Source organism: Desmodus rotundus, chromosome 2, assembly GCF_022682495.2.
Source record: "Desmodus rotundus isolate HL8 chromosome 2, HLdesRot8A.1, whole genome shotgun sequence".
Lineage (NCBI taxonomy): Eukaryota > Metazoa > Chordata > Mammalia > Chiroptera > Phyllostomidae > Desmodus > Desmodus rotundus.
In genome coordinates, this window is record NC_071388.1 from 158,345,419 (window position 1) to 158,368,163 (window position 22,745).

At 42.6% G+C, this 22,745-nt stretch overlaps 1 protein-coding gene and 1 pseudogene across 1 annotated transcript in view; one reads left to right on the forward strand and one right to left on the reverse strand.

Moving 5' to 3' along the window:
* Window positions 1–10,763: 10,763 nt before the first annotated feature.
* LOC112305739 (annexin A2-like) lies at window positions 10,764–11,438 on the reverse strand (annotated as a pseudogene).
* A 9,279-nt stretch (window positions 11,439–20,717) lies between these two features.
* The window catches only part of GORASP2 (golgi reassembly stacking protein 2), a 34,943-nt gene continuing 32,915 nt past the window's right edge, over window positions 20,718–22,745 (forward strand). The window contains exon 1 of the mRNA XM_024561463.3: window positions 20,718–20,941. Within this exon, the coding sequence (XP_024417231.2) occupies window positions 20,879–20,941 (63 nt within the window). The 5' untranslated portion in view covers window positions 20,718–20,878. The remainder of the gene's footprint in view (window positions 20,942–22,745) is intronic.

Consider the following 22,745-nt stretch of genomic DNA (forward strand, 5'->3'; position numbering starts at 1 on the left):
GGGTGTTCTTTGTAGTGTAGCATTTTTCTGGACAGCATTTCACCTGCCAAATGGGAAAAGATGGCTTATCAGGCAATCTGGTGGAGCGTTTTTCATGCTCTGCAAGTTTTCTTTCAGCTGTTTAGCAGGCTGTGGTCACCTGGGCCATTTTCAAGATTACTAAGAGCCAGCAAATGGCTTTGCCACATAAGCCACACAGCCCTCCTGGCAACACTTCTGTGCTGGGGCCGCCTTCAGAGGTACTATGTCACTTTAGAAAAAGCAGTGAGCTGCTGCTTTGGGTTCAGCTGCTGACTCTACCTAGGACATTGTAACCAAACACTGCCTGCTGCCTCAAAAGCCAATACTAAAGAGACAGGTGTGATGTTAAGGGAATAGGTATATTCAGATGCCGGCCACCCGGAAAATGCAGGATTCTCACCTCAAAGCCTGTCACCATACCTCAGGGCTGGCAGAGGTGTTTATAAGGAGGGAGAGGGGAACAGAACAAGGAGGTCAGGGGAGAGGGTTGAAAAGGTCTCTACGTGCAGATGGGCACAATCCATTCCAGTAAGAACAGAGTTGGTCTGGTGTGAGTCATTCTGGCTTCACGTCATTGTGGCTCCACGGTCAGTCGAAGGTCAGCAAATCTCCCAGAACAGAGATGCCTGAAGGTCAGGGTCTGTCTCTTTAGAAGTTAGTTCCTAGGATTCTTATACAAACATGTTGTTTATCTGTAAGCTACATATTAGAGTCAGTACTTAGAGAGACAATGTCAAAAGAATGGGGGAGGCGGTTACAAGTCCCCACTGTTACAATATTGTGATTTATAATAAGAAACACACACAGATCTCTGCCTCCGGTTCCTGACACAGAGCTCCTGAAACACTCGTTAATTTCCTGGGTGACTCTGGGTGGGTCCTGGGTGAGGGCTACTCACCAAAAAGACCAACCCATGATTAGAAGCTTAGAATTCTCAGCCCTGTCCCCCACTCATCTGAGAAGGGAGAAGGACTGAAAATGAAGCTCGTGGTCAGTCACACCTACGTAATGAAGCCTCCATAAAAGCCCCAAAATAAGGGGTTCAGAGAGCTTCCAGGCTGGTGACCCCAACTCTGTGGGACAGAAGCTCTGGTGCTTGGGACCCTTCCAGACCTGGCTGTTCATCTGTATCCTTTATCATGTCCTTTAATAAGCTAGTAAATGTTTCCCTGAGTTCTGTGAGCCATACCAGCAAATTCCGTAATTGAACCTGTGGAAGGGGATCTTGGGAATCTCCAATCTGTAGCCAAATCGGACAATAGCTGTGGGTCACCCGGGGACCTACTACTTGTAATAAACATCTGAAGTGGGGTAGGAGCAGTCTTGTGGGCCTGAGCCCTTAACCTGCGGGATCTGACGCTGTCTCTGGGTAGATGGTGTCAGAATTGAGTTGACTGACAGAAATTGTAAGACACCTGGCTGGCGTTGCAGAGAATTGCTCGGCGTGAGGAAAAACCTCCACACATTTGGTGACCAGAGGTGAAGTGTTCTGTGTGAGAGTAAAGAAAGACACAAGACTAGGGGAGACCTGGAGGGAAAACTGGGTAGAATTTTTCTTTACAGCCCCTCACTCTGAGGTGGCCTGGGTGACAACTTTGACAGGTCAGTTAAGTTCCCAGGGCCTCAGTCTGCATATCTGTAAAATAAGGGGTTAATGTATTTTTTTAAGAAAGCTTTCAGCTTTAAAATACTATAATTTCGTGGGGTTTCTTATTAGGAATAGAAAAGTGAAAACTTATCTATATTTTTTCACTGCACACAAGCAATTTTTTTACTCAGATGGCATATACAGTTTTGTACACCAGAAAGTACAAATATATATATTAGTAGAAAGATTAAAATATAAATCTTCCATCCTCTCATCTCATTAATATTTTGCATATATCATTCCAGACTTTTGTCTTAGCATGAACATGCTAGAAATCTTTTTGCAAAAATATAATCCCATCTGATCAACTATACTGTTGGTCTACTTTTTCACTGAACTCAATATTCAAAATATCTTTCTAAGTCAAATATATATATATATATATATATATATAAAATCATGTTAATTATCACATACTATCCTATTGTAAGACTGGAGCAAAATTTATTTAACCAAACCACTTTTTGCTATTATAAAACCTGCTGTATTGAAAATACATTTATATACATCTTGTCTCAGTTATTTTTCCTTTGGGAAAATTCTCAGAAGTGAAATTCCTGAATTTAACAGTATACTTCTTTTAAGGATGTTATACATACTCTAAATGGTCCTTTAGTAAGTTGTATGAATTTACATTCCCCAAACTGTAAGAATGCCTTTTCCCCTCCCTCTCCCTCATTCCATTTAGTTTTTGCCTTTTTGATAGGTATATCCTATTACTTTTCATTTTGCATTATTTGAAAACCACTGGGATTTGTTCTTTTTGTATATATATTTTTGAGACTTGGATATCTTCCCTAGAAAACTATCCGTGTCCTATGTCCTTTTTATTGTTGGGATTATCTCTGGGCTCTTCTGTAGGCATAGCTCTTGTCCCATTAAACATGACAGAGGGAGGAGACGGGACGGGTGAAAGGATGAAGAGGGAAGGAGTCCCCAAGGGAGGTGTCTAGGGGTACCCGGAGCACCCGGATAAGTGCATGTGCTCCCCACACCCTGCACTCACAGCTCTGGGTCACCCGCTCCAGAACACAAAGAGGAGGGGGATCGGGACTGTGCCCTAAGGTGCATGGGGGAGCTGGAGCAGCCTCCAAGCGACTACCTGAACCTTGACTGTCATAGCAGAGTCAGCGCAAGGAGTGACAGCAGTCACAGAAGCCATCATTCAGGAAAAAGTGACTAGAAGACAATGAGTGATGGCATGGGGTTGGGGGTGTCTCCAAAGTGTCCAACAGTATCTGACACCCACCACGCATTTATGCTTTAGTTATCTGATACTTGCCAAAGTATCAGGGACTATACTTGCCAAAATAGACAGTTATGTTGTTACTTTTATGATTATTTGGTTTTTGTTGCTTTAAAAGGGTTCCAGCCCTGGCTGGTGTGGCTCAGTGGATTGAGTGCCAGCCTGCAAACCAAAGAGTTGTCAGTTCGATTTCCAGTCAGGGCACATGCCTGGGTAGTGGGCCAGGTCCCCAGTAGGGGGCATGCAAGAGGCAACCACACATACATGTTTCTCTCCCTCTTTCTCCCTCCCTTCCCCTCTCCAAAAATAAATAAATATAATCTGTAAAAAATATATTTAGTAGAAAAAAGGATTCCATCTTCAGCATTCAGCCAACTAGGGATATTTCATTTGAAATAGCTGGAATGGTCTACGGCCATACCACCCTGAACGCTCCTGATCTCATCTGAAATAGCCAGAATGTATAGCCAGAGTACTAAGTGGCATAGAATCTGACTGGGCGAAATGGAATACTGCTCCAGATGATATTGTTTTTACAGAACCATGTGATTGGACAGGGCCTGGAGATGACATAGAGTCTGCAACAATACCCTACGTGGTTTCCTTGGGGTGGAGGAAGTGACACACAGCTATTCCCAGCCAAGTCAACCATGTGGGAATATATTTTCACAAAAGGCAAACTTATCAAGAATTTGTACTGAGTTATGATAGAAGTAACACCAGCAATGGTAGTGGAACATCTCTCAGTTTTTATAGTGATGTATACTACAACATTTTAATGTGAAAATCTCCAGACTATTGATATGAGAGAAAGGGAAACTTAGGAATATGACCTGTGGCCGGGGCTCAGTAAGTCACTGTGGCTGACTCAGAGAAGATTTCAAAATCAGTAGAGTTCTGTTTGTCTTCCTTGCCTTCCCCCAAGTATCGCTTTCTGATATAGTCAAAAATCAATAATTCAGTCATGTGGGTTATCTCAAAGGTATGAGATAGTACAATAAGTCAGTCCCTCCTTTATTTTGACTTGCTTATTTTATGTGTGTTTCCGAACTTGTGGGGCAGCTTTCACATTTCACCTGACCATATCACTTGCCAGGCTGGTTTTTCTTTTCTGTGAGTTTTGTTGCGCTAGACCTGAGGCCGCATACCACAGCTTGCAGCTTCCAGGCAAGGGGATGGGGGGGAAGGGCAGGTCTTGCAGTAACTAGCAATCTTCCACATAAATAATAGCCATTTGGTATCACAGACCTTTGTTTCAGCAGTTCAGGAGGATTCATTCTTAGCAGAGAAAACTCATTTGCTGGTGGCAGTGATTCAGGCTGCTACCTTCACAGAGGATGTTGCCGGAGCCAAAGTCTTTCTCGGTTATGGAGATCAGAAGTGAGGCGACTGTGCGCACAGGGCAAAGCTCCTTTATGGATTCCTTTGGCTTTCTGCTTTCTTCTTTACAGCTGATTAACACCCAATAACCATTTCTTTAAGAAAGAAAAATTCAATTTCTCAGTTTAATTAACTTCCTAGTGCAGTATTCACTGCAGCCTGCCTGAATCTAGGTGACAGTGACTTGAGACTTGAGACTCAGGGTTTGTGTGGTCAAAATAAGGCCTTGGACTTAACACGTGGCTGGCACATATGAGGAGGACTCCTGAGTTCTGAGTAGTGTCCGCAGTGAACACGATTTTTGGAGAGCCTGACATTCCTTGGCTTGGTTTGGTATTTGCCTTGACTTCATGGTCAAAGTGCATCAGCTGGCAGTGTGGGGTTTTTTTATTGTTAATTTTAATACACTGTGGAGTTCTTCTTTCTGCCTCACTCTTTGAACAATTAACAAACAAAAGTTTACGGAGAATCCAGAGAGCATGGTTTACTCTGTATGTTTATTAAGTCACTGTAGATTTGGATACTCATATGCATTTTTATTCTTTTATTACAGCTCATCAGTGATTATATGGTAGAGGCAGCAAATCATAACCTTTAAGTGCACGAATGCTAAGCCCAATTGCCTGGGTTCAAACTTAGCTCTGGCATTTCACAGCTATATGATCCTGGGCAAGTTAATGGACCTCTCTCTGCCTCAGTTTCCTCATATGTAAAATCAGGACAATAACAGTATCTACCTCGGGGTTCTTAAGTAGTAGTTAATTAACAAATGCACAGCAGTTAGAATAGTGCTTGTGCCCAGCGTAAGTCCTCATAACACTCACTTGCAGTGAGCATCTGTTCAAGGATATCACCACTGAAAGATCACTCTTTCACTGAAGAGTGAGATTGTAAATTTTCTACCACTAATTGTCCTGTCAACTATCATTCATCTGTTACCTGTTTTTTGCAAGGCATGGTGGGTGATGGAGCCACAGAGGTGAATCCTTCATAAACTGGAGTTGGTTGGGAATTTTGCACGTACATCACAGTTGTGTGATGAGTTGATGCATGAAGAAGTCACCCAGGTGCACCACAGGGTAATACGAAGTGTCACAGTGAGCTGATATCCAATTCATTATTTCCTTCAAAGCTTTCTAAATTACCTCACCTTTGTCAGTGATCTCTGCTCCTAGAAAAAGCACAGGACATGGGAAAAGAGACAATTCCCAGTGCCCTTGAAAAAGAACCTTAAAGAAGGTGTTATTGTATGTCCCTGACTCTATGATGCACAGTTTTTTTCACCTTCCTACTCCTCTGAAATCGGATGCAGTGAGAAAGCGTGGCCATTACCTGGGCATGTGCAAACGTGGTCAAAGCCGCTCAGCTGTCACTTCAGCTGAGTTATGGGCAGGGTTGGTACCACAGGGCTTGAAATGTATCGTCATTAAAATGTCTTCAAAAAGATTACACTATGATTTAGATTGGAATGAAGAGTTACCATACATACAGGAAGGCACAGAAACAGAGCCTTGCAATATATGATTAAAAAATTATGCTTAGTAAAAAGACAGCTTTCATTAAACATAAATTTCAAAGTGAGCTAGGTAAGCATGGGCCGTAGTTCAGTTGGCAGTATTTTCTTGCTTCTTTGCAGTACATAAAATAATGGTTTGTCTTATAATTAAAAGCTTCTTTGATTCAATGAAATATAGTACTTTGTAATAGTTCATTTTTATTGTATTTTTTCTATTACCATTTACCCCCCATACCCTCTTCCACCTCCACCCACCCCTCCTTGAGAAAAAATTAGAAGATCCTAAAACAGTTATCTTCACATTTTTCCCTAGCATTCCAAATTTTCAATGTTTGGTAGAATCAAATTCTACCTACATTCATATTTAATTAACTTTTAAACTTATATCATTTTTAAACCTAATTACATTATTTTGAAAGAAGTATATTATTCTTATAATATATAATGAAAGTTTTGATGTACTAGTCAGATGGTTTAACTATGAATTACAATAAACCCATAACCATTCAAATGGGAAAACATGCTCGACCATTTAACACTTAAAATTCTTTTACCATAGAATATAGCCAAGTGCAGGCTCCCTTAGGGAAAGCCCCATTTAAATAAGGTGTCACCTGCTCCAATCTGTCACTTCTCCCCAGCCACTGAGCCATTTCCACTATTTCCAGACTGTTTATTTGCATTTGCTTTCGAGAGACTCACACGGGTAAATCCTGCCCAAACTGAGCCACGGTTTGGTGTTCACAGTTTGGTGAACCACAGAGAGCTGCCACCGGTTTAGCGTTTGACTCTTCGGTACCCATAATTCCTGTGCTCATTTTATTACTAAGGAATGGGAAGTTCCATGTCCTACTTTGGCTCTGATGACTAAGCCTCTGAGGTTACCAGACTTTGCCATGAATTCTTAGCAATATTTTGACAATAGTTTTGTACCTTTGGGGGAGGGATCTGATTTTAACCTAGGGCAGTCATTCTCAAGATTGGTCCTTGTCCTTCAATTTGCTTTCAATTTGTAACCCCAGTCATATCTTCTTTGACTTAATGGAGCATCACTTTCACATACAGCCAGTACTCTTGTATCAACAAGAGAGGAAATTCTGTTTATCAGCAAGTGACACTTTCCCCACTTTGCATTTCCTACTAATTACGGCTAAGTTTTCAAGGTCCTATCAAAAAGAGCAGCTTATTAACTTTAACTATTTTTGAAATTCCTTGGTTCTAATAGAGTGAAGCTAGCCAGTGCCAGAGGGTTAGAGTTGCAGAAATTAACAAAGAGCAAAAACTCTGATCAGCTGATAGTTTTGCTCTCCGTCTTTCGCATTTAACCATCAGAGTCAGTCTTCAAACTGGGGGCAGGGAAAAGGTAACAGCTGGGTGTTCAAGACACAAGAAAGCCAAGTCTTAGGGCTTGGCCAGGAGAAGAGTACATGGCTCATTTTTCATCATTTTCCAACTAGACCAACTGTCAGCTCTGGATCTAGAAAACCCACAGATCAGTTGGTTCCCAAATCACCTCCAACTGATGTGTGTATTAAATTGAGTCCAAATAGAAGTTGGCACTTAAAAGCTTGACTGGAATCCCTCTGCACGGCAACCCATTAAAATTAGATTTCAATGGCCCATGGAAGTCCTCTGCTCTGTGATGATGTGGCACTTTGCTGGTATTCTTTAAACAGCAAGCCAGTTAGAAGCTGTTGTTGTAGATTCCACTATTAAGTCCATGTCTGTTCCAATTTCTCCTTTTAAAAGTGACTTCCTGATATGGAAAAATAGTACTCTCCAACACTGCTAGAGGCAATATGAATTGATATAATCTTTCATTTTCTTTAAGATTTTATTTATTTATTTTTAGATAGAGGGGTAGGGAGAAAGAGAGGGACAGAAACATCAATGTGTGGTTGCCTCTAGCACGCCGCCTACTGGGGACCTGGCCTGCAACCCAGGCATGTGCCCTGACGGGGAATCGAACAAAGGGGAATGACAACCCTTTGGTTTGCAGGCTGGCACTCAATCCACTCAGCCACACCAGCCAGGGCTAATCTTTCTTTTTCTTCTTTTCTTTTCTCTCTTTTCTTTCTTTCTTTTCTTTCTTTCTTTCTTTCTTTCTTTCTTTCTTTCTTTCTTTCTTTCTTTCTTTCTTTCTTTTTTCCTTCCTTCCTTCCTTCCTTCCTTCCTTCCTTCCTTCCTTCCTTCCTTCCTTCCTTCTTCCTTCCTTCCTTTCTTTCTTTCCTTTCTTTCCTTTCTTTCTTTTTTCCTTCCTCCCTTCCTGTATTTCTTTTTATACAATCTTTCTTAAAAGCAAGGTAGCTATAGACATAAGATGTCATCAATGCACATATAATTTGACCAAGATTTCTGCAAGTATTTTTTTCAAGGAAATAATAAGATATGTGGGCAAAGAATTATCAAAAGGAAGTTTATTGCAGCATTGATTAAAGTAGTGAAATATTAGAAAAACCTAAACATCCCAAATACTTGACCAGCAAAAGTAATGTCATAGAATATTTGACATAAAAAAAAATGGTTACCTTATATTGTGAAGTTAAAGAACAATGTCACAGGACTATATATTGCTATTCTTGTTTTTTAATATTGTATACATTTATAGAAGTTAAGAGGGGTAGAATTAAAGTACATTTTTTCATCTTTGTATGTTTCTGTATTTTTTGAATTTTTCTATATTGAACAGCTGCCACTCTTGTAATCAGAGAAGAAACACTAAAGGCTTTAAAAAAGAAAGAAAAGAAAACATCTCCTTAAGGCATAAAATAATTGTTGAAATTCAAAGTTTATCAAAATCAAGCCCTTATTCTTGAAAGTTCAGAAAGAAGGAAACTGATTTGGTGAGGGCTTGCCATGTGCTAGGCACTGTACTAGGAACTTTTGCATATATTATTCCACTCAATCATCACCAGAGTCCTGAAAGGTAGATGCCATATTATCCTTCTCCTCGGGGGGGAGGATGCAAAAACTAAGAGAACCTAATTAGCTTAACTTATCTCAGTTCAAATAAGCATAAATGACAGTCAAAATACCAGAATGCCGAGTCAGGTCTCATTCATTTGTTCGTTAATTGATTTATTCACATATAAACACACACAAACATAAGTAATTATGAGGATGGCTAACTAGTTCTAGCATATGAAAATATAGAGAATAACATTTAAAGTATCCATACATTCACCCTCCAGCTTAAGGAATTAAATATGTCAGATACAGAGGATGATGCCTGTGTACTTATCCCCAATTCCATTCTTTTCTCTTCTATCCAGAGATAAGCATTATCTTGAATCTGGAGTCTATTGTTTCCATGCAAGTTATTGTTTCTTTGATACATATGTTTATAGTCATAAACTATACTGAATCAGTTACTGTCCAATCAGGAAAATAGAAACCACTTTATGTATTTCACACAAAGGAAGATTTAATACTGAGAATTGGCTACAAGTGTAAAGGAAGGGGCTGGAGGAACAAACGGGCTAAGGGGTTATGTTCAGTTTCATCCATTGGCCCCTCCAGATCAAGTCTCCATGTTTTTTTGTGCTCAGAAAATTGAGTGGTACAGACTGCCCCAGTGGACTCCCTTAACTGCTGACTTCTGCTTGGTTTTGGCCAGTGAGAAGTGCTGGCAGGATGGGGAGAGGGAAAGGAGAATGAGATCAGAGTACCTGCTTTCTTCCCTGTTGGGTTGCTACATGTTGGCACTGCTGCTGCTAAAATAGGCACTGACACTACTGACATGCTCATTTCCAGTCACTTCCTGCCATTGCTGCTGCCGCTGTTGCTAGAAGTACCGCCTGGAATGGAAAGGAAAATGGCCTCTCCCTTTCTTCGGTCTTCTAATCTCTTTGTCAGTGCAAAGCACTGGCAGAACCAAGGGAGCCTGCGACATGTAGTTCACAGGTTTCCAGCCCCTTGTGATACTGAAGAGGGCACAGAAAGGCTGGAGCAGGGTTGAGAGCCAACAGCACATAACCAGCTCAAGTGCATAGTACTGTTTGCATTTTTAAAAGTCTATAATACCCATGCTATACCTATCCTTGCTTTTTAGTTTAGCCTTATACTTTTGAGATCCATCCATGCTCATACACTTGGTTCCAGTTTATTCCTTTTAACTGCAATATTGTATTCAATAATGGTATTTCTACAAGGGAACTAGTGAAGATAGAAACATGGATGTTACTGGCATTGGAACAAAAGAGGTATGAAGATAATATATGGCAAACTACCAACAGTAGGTAGAGTTAGATTGCAGGAAAATATTCCTAAAAGCTGTTCATTCTTTCACTCACCACAGAGTCATTGAGTTCCCACCGTGTTTTCTGGGCACTGTGCTTGACACAAAGGGCAGGAAATCAAATACGATCTGGTCCCTGCTCTCCAGTCACCAGTTGCTGACACAGAGATAGATATATAATTTTCATCAGGGTAATAAGTATTTGACAGTTATGACTAGGGTGCCATAGAAGCACAGAGCTTGACAAATAGAAAAAAGAAACTACGAGGCAATTTCAGTTATATAGATTTTAAATTTCTAGACAAGTAAAATACTGTATCACAAGTGGAATCTAGCAGTATAGTGAAAAAAAAAATAGTACCATGACAAAAAAAATGCTTATTTCAAGAATGCAAAATGCTTCAACATTTTAATTTTTTAAGTAAAAGTTCAGTTTATTCTTCTATTTTTGGCTCAGTACACAAGAGGCAATGTGTTTCACATCCTAGATTTCATTTCCAACTCCTTGGAGTGTTCATTTGTTTGGCTAAAAGGAGACTACACGGGAAAGCCAGGCAATTCCTAGGCAACTGAAATAAGGCCGGGGTAGGTGCAATGCTAACATCATCCTCACAGGGATGGGCACAGAGGGGCTATTAGTTGCAAGCTGATTTTCTAGAATTGTTGGCTGGAAGCACAGGAGCACCACTCCTGGTCGCTGGAACCAGCTTGGGCCTCAGTCATCCACACCAGCGCTTGGGGACAGCAGCGCTTTTCAGTAGCCACCCTTGGTGTCTTGCTGGATGTAAGAGTGCAGGGACTCGCCATACTTTTTATTTAAGTCAGACCCAATTTTCAGCATGTCCACTTCACTGCGGGAGATCTAGATTCTGGTCAAGACCTTATCACGTGTCCCCTTGCCCTTCATGGAGTCAGACAGTCAGCCAGCAAAATATAGGCGCTTGTTCTGGATACACCAGACCAGGTTCCAGAAAGCATTTTCCAGGTTTCCCTTGACTTCCTTCTTGATGCTCTCCAACTTGTACCTTTCAAATACTTTCTGGAGGTGACACACACTCTGCTTAGTCATGATGCTGATCCACTTGGGAACATCAGTTCCTTTCCTCCTCACTCCAGCATCATAGAGATCCCAGGCACCTCGGTCAATCAGTTCATAATCAATGACAGAGCCATTGTCTGCTCTTTTACTCTTTGCGAGGGCAACCATCAGCCTGTGGAAGTCATCTGATGTGTCGGAAATAATGTCTTTGTCCAGATCAGTCTTGTACATTTCCTTGCAGACTATGTTAATTTTGTGCAGCTCTTGGCTGGTCCTTGAACAGAGGATCCCAATGAGAGCGTACTCATCAGTCCCCAGCTCCTTCATGGAGGCTGCCATGGGGGAGGGGTCAAATTGCTGTTCATCTTGTGCAAAACATTCATGTACTCTACCAACCACACTCAAGCAGGAGTTACTTCTGCCGGTCCCCAATGCCTGCTTGAGTGTGGTTGGTAGGATAATAATATGGGTGTAATAATTCATAGTTTTAATTTGAACATTTCACCTAAAATGTCATACGGTATGTTTGAGTGTGATATTGTTATGTTACAGAATTACATGCTTATGATTTTGTAATAAAAGAGTTTGTAATAAAAAGGGGCATTATTTGTGCCAGACCCTGAATACTAAGATTGAAGAAATAAATAAATGGCTGATAATGGGAACTACATTTCTCACTATCAGAGAAAGAAGGTATAACTAAGCAAAGGGAAAATACTAGAATGAATACTGTGGAGCTCAATTAGAGTACAAGACAGTATGAACTCATATTTAGTTTAATGTATATACAGATAGGGAGATATAGAAATAATTATAGGTATGTGAGTATACATAGATCAATATATATTAGCATGTTTTGTAGCTCTGTCTGCTGAGAAGGATTAAAAGCGGTACACTTTAGTAGTAATGAGCACACCCAAAACCCAGATCTTGGTTTCTAAATAGCATTCTTCAATTAAAGGAATCAAGTCTCTTGGGGGAATAGCTGGTGCTAGGACTGGTACAGGAAAAACAAAAGATGAGCCTGGAGCATTTTGCAGTGCCAGAAATACAGAAATGCTCAAATAACAAAAGAATGATTGCACAACAATGTGAATGTACTTAATAACGCTCAACTGTCCACTTAGAAATGGTTAAGATAGTAAATTTTATGTTACGTGTATTTTGCCATACACACAAAAAAGATGATAACCTGTCAAAGAAACACAGAAGTCAACCTAAAAGTGGTCCCAATTAGCAAAGCTAGAAAAATTTAAGTAAAGAAATATACCATTTTGCATTCCCACCAGCACTGAGTAACATAGCATCAGATTAAAGTCAAAGTACAAAATAAACATACATGAGCCCATGTTGATATAAGTAAGATGACTAAATAAACAAATAGGAAAGAAGAGGCAAAAATTCTTACAGAAGAATTCCAAATTATTTCTATAGGTGCTCCCCTCCAGGAGGTGGAGCTTGTGGGCGAGCTAGACTTAGTGACTTCTTCTAGGGGAAGAGGAAAAATAGTAACTGTAGTATTAAGTCAGGCAGCACCTTAAAGTGATCAAGGTTAACATCACCAGTAATAGCCCTGGCTGCCGTGGCTCAGTAGATTGAGTGCCAGCCTGCGAACCAAAGAGTTGCCGATTCAATTCCCAGTCAGAGTATGTGCCTGGGTTGTGGGCCAGGTCCCCAGTAGGGAGCGTGTGAGAAGCAACCACACATTCATGTTTCTCTCCCTCTCTTTCTCCTTCCGTTCCCCTTTCTCTAAAAATAAATAAAACCTTTAAAAAGATATCACCAGTAATAAATCATGTTATTAGCATGTACTACTGATGGAATGCAATGAAAAGAACAGTTCACCTCCTACTGGTCTTTCTTCCCCTAAACATTTAAGGCCAGTCTAATTTTGAGAAAAACATTAGACACACCCAAATGTAGGTATATCTTGCAAAATACCTGATGGTGCTATATGAATTAAGGTCATGAAAATTAGGAAAGTTTGAGATGCTGTCACAAACCAGAGAAGACTAAGGACATAGGACAACTAACTGCGATGTAGGATCCTGGAACAGAAAAAGGACTTTATGGAGAAACTTGTGAAATTTGAATAAAGTTTAGAGTTTGGTTAACACTTATGTACAAATGTTGGTTGTTGGGAACCACCCTGCCTGGTTTCGAAGCTATAACCCCCATGGCTAAGGCTGAGTAAAAAGGCCTTGGGACCATAAGCCACTAAGGAGACAAAGCTTATCTCCCTGGCAGGGGTACCACCTCTGCCCCCTTTACTTCACCCTGCTTGGCCCCGGGTGGATGACTGGTTAGCCAAAGACAGGTAAGATTCCTCAAGGGAGGGATGACCTAAGACAGACATGGTCACCATAGGGCCATTAGGAAAGGACTTGGGGGATTATATAAAAAGGGGGTGACAGACCCTCACCACTCTGCTTTGACATAGCCTGAGTCCACATTTTGTCTGTAAGAAGTCTCCTAATTTCTTGGCTGCCTTAACTTCCCCTGCCTGACTTAAGCCTGAAACAATGCCAGAGACAGTGCGGCCCTGTGCTGGTAAGGGTGGGTTTCTGGGGACAATCAGTCCTAAGAAAGAATGCATAAAATCCTGTGAAACCTGTTTTGTTAAGAATGCCCTCAATTTAAATGATAAGGGTCCAAGTATAGAATGAGTTTGTTTCCCTGAAGTTTTATGGCCCTTTAGCTATCTGACCCTGCATCAGAATAAGCCCTCCTAGTTCTTCAAATGTTATCTATTGTTTGATCATTACTGCCTGATAGTGATTGATGAGCTTTACCTATTCCTCTGCAAATTAAATCCAATAAAAACCCACTGAGGAACAGGCGCAAGGCCCTTCTCCTTCGAGAGATTGCCCACCTTTCCTCCCCAAGCAGATCATGTCTTGGTAGAATTATTCTCATCCGAGAAGGGCGGGGAGGCTCTGCTGGACACACAGTTGGTTTCTTGATTTCAACAAATATACCATGATTATGTGAGATTTTAATAATAGGAGAAACTAGGTGAAGGGCATATGGGAACTCTTTGCGCTATTTGCAACTCTCTGTAAATCTAAAATTATCCCAAAATAAAAAGTTTTTTGCCGCGGTCCAGCCGCAGCAGAGTCCAGGGGGTCCCAAAGGTGCTATGAGGCGTTGGCGCGTGGAGATTAGGCAACTACACAGCTCAGAGGCAGGTGAAGCACTGACTCGTTTATTGCAAGTACAAGTGGATTTTTATATTTTCTTTTTTGGCATAGATTAACATTTGTAGGTGCATAGCATGATCAGTTAAGCAGAAAAATCAATACAAAGGTAACCAGGAAAAGTACGTAAGTTTCCATGGATTTAATTATATTAAACAAGGATTGTTTTGACTAAAGTTTCTACAGATTCAGTTATAGTGAACAAAGATTATTTTAACTAGGAGAGTTATAAATCAGACGATTAGACATTTTCAGAAATTGTTCACAGGGCAAAAGTATACGGTAGATTGAGCAGAGGCAATAAGGCCTCTGTGATATCTAACTTAGCTATCTATCTTTTCTGTCTAAAATGTTTCTCTGTGTACTATAAACTTTAACTTCAATGTTTCTCTGTGTACTATAAACTTTAACTTCATAGTAACTGTTTCTACATGCTTAATAGCTAACCAGCTTTTCTTATTTCTATGGCTGTCTAATTGATATATATTCCTATTCAAGGTAAAGGAGGGGCTGTTACTCTAACAACCTTTTTAGACATTCAGGGACTTGTTGACCAGAGACGCATTGGTCTGATTATATCCTGTTTGTGTCAGCTGCTGGTCAATTCTAAGAGTGGTGATCATTTCCAGGAGGTTCCAGATGATTAAAGCAGTAAAAATGCAGATTCCATTAAAGTGAAAGAACAAAATCACACGCAAATCCCAAGCAATGCCACGTCCTCCAGGCCAGGATACACTTCTTTGAAGACATATCCCCCATGTCTGGACTTTGTCAAACAACATGGTTGACTGTACTGGAACTGGACATGGCATTTTTTAAAAAACTAAATAAAAAGATTCACAATAAAGGTGATGAGAACGTCAAAGAAGCACAAGAACATCAGCAGAGATTGGGCCTGTGGCCATGATCCCTCTCAGTTCTGCAGATTCTCATTGGTTACCTGATTGCCCACAAACAGTAGAGATTTACTGAGCATCCCTGTAGTGGGGTAGTGTTCAAATTTTGTGTGTATCAGAATAACCCGGAAATCCATGAAAACTACTGGGACCCAGGCTCATTGAAATAACCTAGCACTTGGACTTCTGTATTTTCACAAAGTACCCTGAAAATTCTGATACATATCCAAGCTTGACAGCCACTGCTCTAGTACTTTTCTATCAACATGACTGTTGATATTACCATTCATTCATTTATTTATTTAACAACTATTTACTGAGCAACTATTCTGTGCCAGCCCATCATCAGCACTAAGTGCACAGTAGTAGACACACAGGCAAAGACCTCAGGAAGCCTACATACATTCTAATATGCAAATATTCACTGACTGAGTCTCTTCTTGTATTTCCCAGTTTCAAATCCCCAAAAAGAACATCTGATTGGACTACCTGGTCACCACCATGTCTTGTTTGTTTTTTGGGGAGAGCAGAGGTCCTCTTAACAGACCACATCACAGGCTATTTGTGTTAGTGTCGTTTGCTGGTAGGTCAGAGGTTCCCCTCACTCCAGTCAGCTATGGCTGGTATTTGATGGCACTTCACATGACCCCTCCTGAGGTTTGCTCCCTCAGCAAAGCAAGCTAGGACATGAAGGGCCCATCGATGAGGGAGGCCCCACTGGTTGACTGTGCAGAGTGGCTGTCATCCACATGCAGCATGAGCTAAACTTTCCAAGGGAAGTCTGGAGGCAAAAATACTAGACTGCAATGGCCACTGTGATACAAAGGACCCTACCTGTTATGCTCACTTATGGGAACTCAGGGTTAATGAAACCCAGAATAGACACATAAAATTGTGTCTTGGATACATCTTTGAGAAAAATTGACTTTGGTTTAATGTTTTTAGTCTGTAGATATTAGTTTTTGCTGGGCTTGCTTTTCTGCTGCCTGTGGTGTTTCAAAATACCAACTTGCCTGGAGTAGGTTCCTACTTGAATTAGAAGTGACATGGACAATAGCCTCCCATGTCTTCCCCTCCATCGTGTTACACTTATTTATATTAGCTTTGACAACGTCCTTGAGGTTTTATTTTCTGCCCTCTGAGCACTTTCCCTAACTAGAAGAGAACAACTGGCACAAGGAAAACTGCAGCAATGGTTATCACAATTTTCCAGTTCTGCTAGGGTGAGCCTTTTCCCTCGCCCTCTACCAGTTGTCTGTAAAGGGATAACACGGATCGTCATGAGGCACGAATAGGGGCAGCATAGGTAACGTAGTAACTGTACTGAAAAAGGAAAGGCTTTGAAGCTATTCATTACACACATTGAATTCAAATCAACAAATATTACTGTAAGAGGGTACAGCCAGGGGGCCCCCAAAAGAAGGATTTGTAATAGGGTCCAGAACTCAGGATGTCCAGGAAATATTTAAAATATGGGATGTCCTCACCCCTACAAGTCTGAACTGAGGCATGGGACACCTGGAGCAGGGCCAGTAAGAGCTATTTTGCATAGCAACAGTTTTGCAGATAACCTCTAGAACGGTCATTTAACATATCTACAACCTTTAACTGGTTTCATAGATATGTTAAATAGCTGCGGCCATGCTTTGAGCCAGGGAGATGGGAGTGACTTCCACCCAGGATGTAACTGGGAGGCAACTCCCCCTGTTTACAGCACCTGTGTGAGAGCTTGGAGAAGATTGGCTCCACACCCTGGGGCCACACCTGCCCTAACTTACTATGGCAGCCCAGCAAAGCTGGAAAAATACGTGAATGCTGGCAATGTAGCCGATTGTGGGAGGAGTTGAAAATAGGGCTGCAGAGGAAGATTGGCACTGGGATTTAAACCCAGGCACAGCAACCATGACAGGAATCACCACGTGGCTTTAGCAGAGAATCACCATGTGGCTTTAGCAGGGGAGAACCTCTTGGCTTTCGGTCTCCCTTTGCCATGCAGCTTAGGAAGCCAGAAAGCAAGATGTAACAGTGATGCGGAGCCTCTCTTAGCAGTTTGGAAGAATGCAGGAGAGGGGTGAAAGGACTTTTGCTGGTGGGCCATGAGAAGGTGCCTTGTGGTTTTGGAGTAAGAACTGGAGATCCCAGCAACACAGCTGGTGGTGCTGGGAACTGAGGGAGGCCTGCCAGCTGAGCACGGATTACTGGGAAGAGCCGGGGGCTACCTAAGCTATGGACTTATATTTCTTTTCCTGAGATACGGTACCCCAGACTGGGCAAAGGGGGGAAGGAAGGACTGTGTGTGTTTGTGGGTGTTTTAAGGGACTTTGGGATTTTAATGAAGACATTAAGTCATTACTCTCAAGTCTGTATAACTTGAATAAATAATTCCTTTCCTTTTCACCAATCTCTAACATGGAGAACTGTAATTCCCTGGCAGCGGGCATGGCAAACCTAGTACAGGGGAACCCCAAGAGAATGGGGGTCCATTCTGTAACATTCTTTGACCCCTTCTCTGGTGCCCAATCAGGGAGACCACATGTGCAGTAGCTTTAAAGTAATACAACTACTTATACATGCGCAATAAAAGCCTGACAAAACTAGCCAGGAAGGATCCGCCCTATAAGAGTATTATCCCTCCAGCCCATGAGGTCAATCTCTGCTTGGAGTTGACCTGCTCCCCTGTTCTTTGCTATAAACTCTGGGTGTTCAGTTCAATTCTTTGTCCTGATCACCAAGAACCTGGTTACCTGTGCCCACCTGTGACAGTTTTTGGCAAGCCAGCCAGGAGAAGGTGGTAAGATGCCTGAGTGGTAAGTCCCCTTTGTTGCTCTGACACCCAGGGATGCCCCTTTCTGTTGCCATCTATTCCGCTTCGGTGAGTCTGATGTTCCCTGATGGAAGGTTGGCCATGAAATTGCAGCCACAGGTCAGGCAGTTAAAAGCCACAAGGGTGCCCGCTGCTGGAAGACACCCATGCTAGGATAACCTGGGTGTGGAACGCAGTTAGCTTTAGCCTCTGCCAGGTGCAAGAAAATGTCCACACATCGGTCGGGCACACCGCGAAAACCACTCCTCGACCGCTCCCTCAATAGGCATGATTTGACCTTCCATACAGGGTATCAGTCACCACCTCGCCTGCTCCATGACTTCCTTTGCAGTCTCCTCATCAGGGCCACAGATGGTCCTTTACGTTTGTCCTCCCTGGCTGACTTTTCGCCTTTATACCTGCACTCGTACCCCACTTGCCTTTTGTGTAGTAAGCTATCCTGCTGTCTTTGCACCCAGAATATCTATCTCGGGGTCACTAATAGTCCCATCGCTAAGTATAGTTGCAGGAATGAGTCGCTCCCATCTTTAGTATGTATATATTATCATTGTAAGCAGCAACATTGCCCAGAGCCACTTAACAGGCGCCTGCTGGTCATTTGTTACTAGAATGGCCACGTGGAGCCACTCTTACCTTGTGACATTACTACCATGTTCCCAACACTCAGCCAGGAACTGGGGAGCAAAAGAAGAAAAAACATGATCTTCACCCTGAATGATGGACCATAAATGGTGGAAGACAGGCCTATGATGATAATGATGTTACCAGAAGTGAAGGAACTAACTATTCCAGTAACTGAGTGAGGAGAGAATCATTCTGAATTTAGGAATAAATAAGTAACATTTGAAATGGGCATTAAGGAAAACATAGAATTTTTCTAAGTAGAAAAATGTAGGAAAGAGCATTCCCGTTGTATAGATTCACATGGTCTGTATGAGGAATAGCGGGTAGTCACAGGTGTGGTGGAAACATGATACAGCTCCAAGGAAGGACTGGAGCTGCTCATAGACTACCACAGGCCCACGGCCTGGGCTAGTGTCAGATGTCTGGGAAGCAAAAAGTTTGACGACTGAACATAGCAACAGCTTATTACAAAACCACAAAGAGGATAATAATTTCCAAGCAGAACAAAACATTTTCATCAAATCTAGTTCTTATATTTATTCCTTTGCATTAAATTAATTTGTTGAATTAGCTTTCATGCACTCTGCAAAGTATTAGGAACACAGAGCTGACTCCATTGCAGTCCCCGTCCTTAAGGAGCCTAATAACTGGAGATCTTAATTGTGTATTTATGTATTTATTAGTCCTCCTAAAAACCTGGTATTGGTTTATTGACAGCAAAGAACGATAAATAATCTTTTTATGTTTAATTTTTAAATACTCTTATTTTTACAGAATCAATCTACAGGTGTTACAGAATACAGAACCAGCCAAAACAAAAAATAAAACACCTGTGTCCCAGCCAGATATCACCACTGTAACCCTTGGTTCATATCCTCCTATATTTTCATATGTATACTTATGTATTAACATGTATTTTGTTTACAAAAATGCTTTCATATTGTTAGAGACATTCTGTCTTGTAGCCTATTTTTTCAGTCAATAATTTCCATTTTCCCATGTCAATAAATGCTTTTTTCCCCTAATACTCAGTACATATTCAAATTTTCCCAGTTAAGCCAAAAATGGCCTTTACAGCTAATTTCTCCAGATCAGCCCCAGAATCAAGATCTCACATTGCATCTCCCGGTTATGTCCTTCATATATCTTTTAATCCAGTATAGTCCCTTTCTTATTATTCTAACTTGATGAAAATAACTGGTTAGCTATTCTGAAGAACAGTCCACCTCCTGTATTTGCCTGGTTGCTTACTTGTGATGTTATTTACTCGTTGCTCTATCCTCTCTATTGCTGTAAACTATAAGATCTAACTGAAGATGTGACAGAAGCAAGTTAAACATTTTGGGCTAGAACATGTACTTCAGGTTGCAATGGAGTAGGACATGTCAACAGATTGGCTACCTAAAGGAAGTGGGAAGGGGAGCCCAGCGGCAGGCAATGGAACACCAAGGACATCTAATTGTGCTGATCTTGTTCTATCAAATAGGAAAAACAAAAAACAAAAACAGGAGGAAGGAAGGGAGGGAGGGAGGGAGGGAGGAAGGAAGGAAGGAAGGAAAGAGAGAGAGAAAGAAAGGAAAAGAGAGAGGGAGGGAGGAAGGAAGGAAGGAAGAAAGAAAGAAAACGTGGTGGGTCCTCCATGACTTTTTGGGACAGCCGTTTTATAAATGGAATGTTTCCCTTTATAAAGCTGAGCTGAGCTACGAGGATGCGGTATTCACTATATGGGGAGCCGTCCTCTGCGCAACCTGGGAGTAGAGGCAGAGAGTAGCGAGAAAACGGTTTGCGTCCGCCCCTTTCTTTTCAGCAGCAGCCTTTTCCCTGCCTCTGGCCACCAGGGGAGCTACAACCAAGATTGTCTATCTTTCGCGAGACTATCTGTCGGGAAATGAATCTTGTCCTACTCGGGATCCCGTAACAAGGTGCTGAGAGGGGCTGAATCGCACACGTCTCTGCTCTCTCGCGAGCAGGAGTAGGCCCCTCCCCGCGCCCCTCCCCTGGCCCGCCCACCCCACCTGCGCACGCTCAGGCCCGTGCCAGTGGCTGGCGGCAGGTGGCGCTGTCTGCGGCGTCGCAGGGGCCTTGGGTGCCGCGAAGACATCTCCCGGCGGGCAGTGCGGCCCGGCTCTCCGGCGGCAGCTAGTGCCACGTCCCAAGAGCTAAGCGGAGGAGCGGAGCGGGCGGTTGGCTGGAGGCAGGGAGCGGGGAACAGCACCGACCCTGACCCGGCCACACTGATCGCCCGCCGCCATGGGCTCTTCCCAGAGCGTCGAGATTCCAGGCGGGGGCACGGAAGGCTACCACGTCCTTCGGGTAAGAGCTCCGACGGCGCCCGGGAGCAGCGGGCTGGAGGTGGGGCCTGGCCTGGAGGAGGGGGAGGCCCCGACGGGCCCTTTCCGGAGGCAGCCAGGCCCGACCCCACGAAGGAAGAGAAAGCGAGGTCGCTGCTTTGGCAGAGGCCGGTTCGGAGGGCATTCACATCCCGCTTGCCTGGAGCGCCCCGGACGCGGGATCCCCCGCTTTGGGAAAAGGGGCTGGAGCCTGACAGGGTAGCCGGTGACTTCTCTTGGGGACAAACTTGGCTTCTTTTCCAACTCACGGCCTTCTCGGTCCCCTCCCCCTCAATTCTTAGCTTCCAAAGTTAGGAAAGGCTTGGGGCCAAAGTCTGCAAAGAGGTGTTGGTGAGGGTATCGTTTTAGTTTTCCGAGTAAAGAAAGCCTGTACCCTGCCGGCGAGAGGCTGGGGATGCGACAGCAGGTGTTAATTTACCTCGGCGCTGTCTTAATGTCAGGAAAGGCCAATTAGGCAAACAGAACGGAGTGGGCCAGGTGTAGGCTTAACAGACGTAAATTTATTTGAATTTGACAGTCATTTTTGCTCTCGTGTCGCTCCTGACCTTTCCAATCCCCTGCCACATTTCCTGGCCAAGGGAACTTCCGTTCTCTTCTTTCTAAGACTGCTCTGGGTGTGGTGAAGATTAAGGTGTAGAGCCGCAGTAGTGAAAGAGGTAAAGGAGAGGAACGTTTAAAAATATAATGTAGGTAAATAAAGGAAAGCAACCTCAGTCACCAAGATGCAGAGAAACATCGTATGTCAAAAGGCGTTCACGAAGCCCCTGTTTATGGACAGCCTGGGCTGAATTAAGCATGTAGTCCCTTCCTCAGGAACTAGTCTTTAAAAGGAGCATCGATGGTTGTATACTGCGACACTCACGTGTGTAGTAACGGGACTATTAACAGAGTGGCTCCAATCTGTAGCGCCATTTCAGGATGCAGTAGAGCTCCACTAGATGTTAGCTCCTCACAGGCAAAGCATTTTCACTGAAAGTGAGAAAGTGCACTTCCTGGTGCTACAGTCATGTTCTGGCTTAGGTCCCGTGTTTGAGGTGAGACACACTCTTAAGCTGAAATACCCAAATATCTGTGCGATAGAACTGTGATCAGTCACCTTTTTGATCTTCAGGATTATCATGTCTAGTTGTCTCTCTGCTGTACTAAACACCCCCCTTGAAGCCACACTCTTGTTTGGAAAGGATTTTCCCAGAAAATAGAGAGAATCTGTAAATAAACCAGATTGCCTTCCTGTTCCCTTCAGTTAAGCCAGCCCCCAAGTACCACACGGAGAGAGGAAATGGAAGAAGTGTCAGACTCCAGACGTGAGTGCAAGCTACTGGCAATACTTTTCTCTCTTAGCTGGTTTGATTTTGAGTCCTAGACTCTGGGCTCTGTTATCCAGTATTACCAGCTGATTCTCACAGTGGCTGTAGCCGTGAATCCTTGGGGATTCATGGTATTTTTATAACACGTGCGATCGGTAAAATACAGTGTTGAGTTTAAAAAGTCTGTTGAAAAGCTGTACACATCAAAAGGATTCCAATTCAGTGACTTCTGTTAATGACTTCATTTGCCATAAAACAAGTTGAAGTGTATTTTGTTTACATAGATACACCCCAGTAAATCAGCACTCACACATATTCTATAGTTTTGAGTTTTATTAGAGGGAGCTTTGAAATAGTAATGATCATCTAGTTTATGAGAATTTTTTAAATGTACCTGAATGTGTAACCCACTCTGCCCCTGACTCTGTAATTGGTTTTCTTATCTGTGTATTTAAAGGA